General features: G+C 37.4%; 1 protein-coding gene across 2 annotated transcripts in view; it reads left to right on the top strand.

Moving 5' to 3' along the window:
• Positions 1-765: 765 nt before the first annotated feature.
• The window catches only part of LOC129265053 (AP-4 complex subunit mu-1-like), a 33484-nt gene continuing 27239 nt past the window's right edge, over positions 766-7010 (top strand). The window contains exon 1 of one of the 2 annotated variants that reach the window (XM_064101825.1): positions 766-905. In XM_064101825.1, coding sequence (XP_063957895.1) covers positions 845-905 — 61 coding nt within the window. In that variant the 5' untranslated portion in view covers positions 766-844. The remainder of the gene's footprint in view (positions 906-7010) is intronic. The other variant, XR_010294058.1, reaches the window with a different exon arrangement.

Below are 7010 nucleotides of genomic sequence, written 5' to 3'. Positions count from 1 at the left end.
CACACACACACACACACACACACACACACACACACACACACGTATTAACGTATTAAATAATTTTCATTTCATGAAGTAAAATATGAAAAAGAAGTCGGAATATGATATCAACAGCAACATGCATATGCCATGTACGTTAAGACCTGAAACAGTTTTCACAAAATATTGCCGAACTTTGAAATTAGATGATTTAATATTTTCCATCAGATTTTGATAAAGTTTTCAGCGTTTAGCTCAGTGTATTCAGATCTCATCATTTTTAACCTGGAAAATCTGTAACTTATAATCTTCCTGAGGTCTAGCCGGAGTCTAGCGCGGGATATATTGAAAAGAGGAATGATTTGTGGTGGCGTAATGCAGAATTTAAGATTGATTTTAAGTTCCCTCCCCCAGACCGTGCCAATTCTTCAGACGTCACTGTATATCACCAAGAGCTGGGCATAGAGGAACGGAAGATCATGTGTCCAGGAATGAACCTTATGTAATTTAAGATTGATTTTAAGTTCCCTCCCCCAGACCGTGCCATTTATATCACAGGAAAGGTTTAAATCGATCACGTGCGTCGAGATTTTTTGTTTTTATAGAGAGACAGAGACTGAAATCTCTATCTTCAAGATAGGCTGCAGAACCCTTTGAAGATTATTGCAGAAAAGCAAGAAGAATAAGAAGAAACTTTTTTTTCTATAGTTTCGCCCCCCCCCCCCCATCCGCCTATCGCTATCGAGATTCTGAGATTCAAGTATATATTTTTTTCCTTTTTGATTTGTCTTATTAGACATCGCGTTGACGTCCGATCAAAAACTATAATAGAATTAGAAAAGACAGGTCTAACTCTAAGAAGTAAATGATGTTTTATCAGATTCTGGTGCAATCATCAAGAGGCAGCGATCTTCTAACGAAAGAATGTATCCTTACATAATATATTTTGGATCTTGTTTCCTGATTTACTTTAGACATTGAACCATACTACTAAGTTAGGAATAGTGAGGCTGCCGGCCGGAATAGCCTAAATAAATGTTAATTAGTGTCCCATCTATTGAAATTTGTGTAGGCCTAGGTTTAGATCTAGACGAAACTCGATCTCGACCGAATATCAAATTTACAAACTTGCTTGCGGCCATATCGTGAATGCTGACTCCGGAGCCATAAAGTATACAGTACCTGAATTTCACGGCATACTCGTGATATAGGCCCCGCTCGAGAAAAAAATTGTAATCGATCATACCTCAATATCTAGGTTGCTAACTTCAGCTCACTATATATACTCGTGATATAGGCCCCGCTGCTGTGTTGAATGGCTCAGAATGTCCGTTCGCGGGGCCTGTTTCCTGAGTATAATACTATAATCGTTATATAGGCCCCGCACTACGGCACTTCAGGCACTCCAACACAGTAGCGGGGCCTGTATCACGAGTATATTAGCTTGCATCCTAACTAAGATAATCGCGAATCTGGCCCCGTCCAATGCGCTTTTCCCAGCATTCGCACGTGCGTGGGGCTCGGATGACGGCTATTAGTATACCCGTTATCGAGGCCCCTTGCACTGTTATATCATGGAAAATAACGTGGTCGTGGGGCTTGTTTCCCCGGCCGGTGAGAATTATCATGGGCGGCGCTGGAGTGTGTGTGGGGGGGGGGGGGGCTCCAATTTATTTTCCAAATAAACAAGGAGAGAGAATAATAAAATGTGTATGTATTTACTTCTTGAGAAATTTATTTGTCGATTTACTTATATATTAATACAGTTATTAACTTATTTATTTATCAATCTATTTATATTGATTGATTAATGTATTTCATTTAACTTATTCGTTTTCATTTTTTTTTCTTTTGTGATATAGAGAGTCAGAGGTATCATTTCAATCTATTTTAATTGATTAATTAATCATTTAATTTATTTGTTTTCAGTTTGTTTTTTCTTTTGTGAGATAGAGAGTAAAAGGTATCATTCGTTTTTAATTATTTTTATGTGTGGAAGTTCACTTATTTCAATCTATTTTAATTGATTAATTAATGTATTTATATTGATTAATTAATGAATTTATATTTATTCATTAATCATTTAATTTTTTTGGTTTCAGTTTTTTTGTAATGTCCAATGCGCTTGTCCCAGCATTCGCCGTGTGTGGGGCTCGGATGACGGCTATTAGTACTCGTTATCGAGGCCCCTTACACTTGTATAGTTGTATATCATGGAAAATAGCGTGGTCGTGGGTCTTGATTCCCCGGTGATCGAGTGATATCATGCGCGGCGCTGTAGGGGCCCGGGGGGCTCCAATTTATTATAAAAAAAAAACAAGGGGAATGATAAAGAAGTGAGTATAAAAACTCTGCTTGACAATGGAGTAGGATCCATATGGGCAACTTGTTTTAGGCATGATGTTATCCTTCCAGTTTTCAGAGAAAAATCAACCAGGCCCCTCACAACCTGACGCCGCACTCGTGTTGCTAATATTTTGCTTTTAAAGATCTGCTCTCTGAATATATTTTGGTAAATCTGTGAATGATTCATTCATTTGCTAATTTTTTTGGTGTGTTTTCGATGTAACGTTAGGCCTATATATAGTTATTTTTGTTCCATTATCCATCGTAATTTGTATTTGCTAGTTATTTGATAACCTCGTTTTATTCAGCATTTCATTTGAATTATTTTTTTGCGGGGAGGGAGGTGTCATTAATAATTAAATTATATAGTTCTTGTATAATTTCCCCCAATCTTTCACTTGACGTACTGCTGCGAATGAATCCATTTATTCATTCATGTATCATGATATAATCACCTGGATGTAAGAAGTCAAAATACATTTTTTTTCAAATCGGCTTTCTTCTCTTCAATTCAATATTGAATCATTCATCTGGCTTCCTGCGTATTATCAATTTGTATTTTTTTTCATTCCTTTCATAAATCCCCCCCCCCCCCCGCGTCCCCACTTTTCATCCATTTAAGTTCAGAAAAGGAAACGAATAGGCATATTCATTCGGGGAAACAGTGCAAGGGGCTTCGATAACGAGTATACTAATAGCCGTCATCCGAGCCCCACACACGTGCGAATGCTGGGAAAAGCGCATTGGACGGGGCCAGTTTCGCGATTATCTTAGGATGCAAGCTTAATAATATACTCGTGATACAGGCCCCGCTACTGTGTTGGAGCGTCTGAAGTGCCGTAGTGCGGGGCCTATATAACGATTATAGTATTATACTCGTGAAACAGGCCCCGCGAACGGACATTCTGAGCCATTCAACACAGCAGCGGGGCCTATATCACGAGTATATATAGTGAGCTGAAGTTAGCAACCAAGATATTGATGTATGATCGATTACAAGTTTTTCTCGAGCGGGGCCTATATCACGATTTTGCCAATTTCACTGAGCACGACTACGCCTCGTTGATTTTCAATAGATTTATTTCGTTCAATGCGAGCGAGCTCAGCTAGTTAGCTCTCTCATGGACAAGACTCTCGCACGTGGGACAATTTCTCCGTTGACACGACGTTGCATGATAACTCTCGCATCATCACACCCCCAAATCATAATGGATCATCCTAGATGATATGATATCATACACAGTAACACACAATAATTTTCAGCGTACTATTACTTTATCTTCCTTTTTGACTCCAGCGCGTGTTATCGCGTTGCCATTGATGGAGCCAAAAAGGAGGATAAAACCTAGAATCTTAATCTTATCGTTCTTTTTTGCTCCGTCTATGGGTTTTGGCAACGCGATAACACGCGCTGGAGTCAAAAAGGAAGATAAATGATAAGCTTGTTGAAATTGTATTGGATGGATAGCTAACTGTCTGAAAGTGGCAGAGTGATTTTGAAGAGAAGGGAAAAGAGGGGTTGATGGAATATACAGGTTAATTACCGTGCGTATCATTAAAAAAGTGGAGTCAAAAAGGAGGATAAAGATATAGACAGTTTGAATTGATTTATTTAGTGGATAGCCTACTGTCTAAAAGTGGCAGAGTGGTTTTGAAGAGAAGGGAAAAGAGGGGTTGATGGAATATACAGGTTAATTATCGTGCGTATATCGTTAAAAAAGTGGAGTCAAAAAGGAAGATAAAGATATAGACAGTTTGAATTAATCTATTTAGTGGATAGCCTACTGTCTAAAAGTGGCAGAGTGGTTTTGAAGAGAAGGGAAAAGAGGGGTTGATGGAATATACAGGTTAATTACCGTGCGTATATCGTTAAAAAGTGGAGTCAAAAAGGAGGATAAAGATATAGACAGTTTGAATTGATTTATTTAGTGGATAGCCTACTGTCTAAAAGTGGCAGAGTGGTTTTGAAGAGAAGGGAAAAGAGGGGTTGATGGAATATCCAGGTTAATTACCGTGCGTATATCGTTAAAAAGGTGGAGTCAAAAAGGAGGATAAAGATATAGACAGTTTGAATTAATCTATTTAGTGGATAGCCTACTGTCTAAAAGTGGCAGAGTGAAGAGAAGGGAAAAGAGGGGTTGATGGAATATACAGGTTAATTACCGTGCATATATCGTTAAAAAAGTGGAGTCAAAAAGGAAGATAAAGATATAGACAGTTTGAATTGATTTATTTAGTGGATAGACTACTGTCTAAAAGTGGCAGAGTGATTTTGAAGAGAAGGGAAAAGAGGGGTTGATGGAATATACAGGTTAATTACCGTGCGTATCATTAAAAAAGTGGAGTCAAAAAGGAGGATAAAGATATAGACAGTTTGAATTGATTTATTTAGTGGATAGCCTACTGTCTAAAAGTGGCAGAGTGGTTTTGAAGAGAAGGGAATAGAGGGGTTGATGGAATATACAGGTTAATTATCGTGCGTATATCGTTAAAAAAGTGGAGTCAAAAAGGAAGATAAAGATATAGACAGTTTGAATTAATCTATTTAGTGGATAGCCTACTGTCTAAAAGTGGCAGAGTGGTTTTGAAGAGAAGGGAAAAGAGGGGTTGATGGAATATACAGGTTAATTACCGTGCGTATATCGTTAAAAAGTGGAGTCAAAAAGGAGGATAAAGATATAGACAGTTTGAATTGATTTATTTAGTGGATAGCCTACTGTCTAAAAGTGGCAGAGTGGTTTTGAAGAGAAGGGAAAAGAGGGGTTGATGGAATATCCAGGTTAATTACGGTGCGTATATCGTTAAAAAGGTGGAGTCAAAAAGGAGGATAAAGATATAGACAGTTTGAATTAATCTATTTAGTGGATAGCCTACTGTCTAAAAGTGGCAGAGTGAAGAGAAGGGAAAAGAGGGGTTGATGGAATATACAGGTTAATTACCGTGCGTATATCGTTAAAAAAGTGGAGTCAAAAAGGAAGATAAAGATATAGACAGTTTGAATTGATTTATTTAGTGGATAGACTACTGTCTAAAAGTGGCAGAGTGATTTTGAAGAGAAGGGAAAAGAGGGGTTGATGGAATATACAGGTTAATTACCGTGCGTATCATTAAAAAAGTGGAGTCAAAAAGGAGGATAAAGATATAGACAGTTTGAATTGATTTATTTAGTGGATAGCCTACTGTCTAAAAGTGGCAGAGTGGTTTTGAAGAGAAGGGAAAAGAGGGGTTGATGGAATATACAGGTTAATTATCGTGCGTATATCGTTAAAAAAGTGGAGTCAAAAAGGAAGATAAAGATATAGACAGTTTGAATTAATCTATTTAGTGGATAGCCTACTGTCTAAAAGTGGCAGAGTGGTTTTGAAGAGAAGGGAAAAGAGGGGTTGATGGAATATACAGGTTAATTACCGTGCGTATATCGTTAAAAAGTGGAGTCAAAAAGGAGGATAAAGATATAGACAGTTTGAATTGATTTATTTAGTGGATAGCCTACTGTCTAAAAGTGGCAGAGTGGTTTTGAAGAGAAGGGAAAAGAGGGGTTGATGGAATATCCAGGTTAATTACCGTGCGTATATCGTTAAAAAGGTGGAGTCAAAAAGGAGGATAAAGATATAGACAGTTTGAATTAATCTATTTAGTGGATAGCCTACTGTCTAAAAGTGGCAGAGTGAAGAGAAGGGAAAAGAGGGGTTGATGGAATATACAGGTTAATTACCGTGCGTATATCGTTAAAAAAGTGGAGTCAAAAAGGAAGATAAAGATATAGACAGTTTGAATTGATTTATTTAGTGGATAGCCTACTGTCTAAAAGTGGCAGAGTGGTTTTGAAGAGAAGGGAAAAGAGGGGTTGATGGAATATACAGGTTAATTACCGTGTGAATATTGTTAAAAAGGTGGAGTCAAAAAGGAGGATAAAGATATAGACAGTTTGAATTGATTTATTTAGTGGATAGCCTACCGTCTAAAAGTGGCAGAGTGGTTTTGAAGAGAAGGGAAAAGAGGGGTTGATGATACAGTTAATTACCATGCGTAATTTTGTTGGAAAAGTGGAGTAAAAAAGAACGATAAATATATAGACAGTTGATACTGTGACTTATTTTGTGGATAGTAAAAAGTTGCAGAGTGAAGAGGAGACAAACGATGTGTTACTTAAATGACAGTGAAATTTCTTTGAAAACAGTGGAGTAATAAAATGTAAACCTGCATGGCTGAATTATCGCTGACTAAATAAAATGTATTTATAATTAGATTTTTTTTCCTTTGTAACATTTAAGAGAGATTAACAAAATTTGTGACACTGACTAAATAAATTGGCCGATCATTTTATTCAGATTTCGTCAGAAGTCAGACAGTCATGAGAGGCCTTTATAGATTCCCACTTTGCTGCGGCAAAATAAGACAGAACTTTAATTGGGAAGATCATCAATCTGATTGTCGACCACTGACTAAATAAATTTAGGACGATTTTGATTCTATCAACTTTCAGAAGACAGATGCAAATTCGGCTTTCTGTCAATCAACAGGTGTGAGGAATTAACAAGCACGTGGCACGCGCTGGGTACGCGTACATAACGAGCCATGAAATTTACATGTCTATTGAATTAGGCAATCCTGCACACTTGTAATATACATATAGTATCATGTAGATATCATTTTCGGGAAAGTAATTAGTTTGTGAAAGCTGT

The sequence above is a fragment of the Lytechinus pictus genome, chromosome 7, assembly GCF_037042905.1.
Source record: "Lytechinus pictus isolate F3 Inbred chromosome 7, Lp3.0, whole genome shotgun sequence".
In the NCBI taxonomy this organism is placed as follows: Eukaryota; Metazoa; Echinodermata; class Echinoidea; order Temnopleuroida; family Toxopneustidae; genus Lytechinus; species Lytechinus pictus.
The sequence above is the reverse complement of the archived record's forward strand: the minus strand, read 5'-3'. Positions and strand labels throughout refer to the sequence as shown.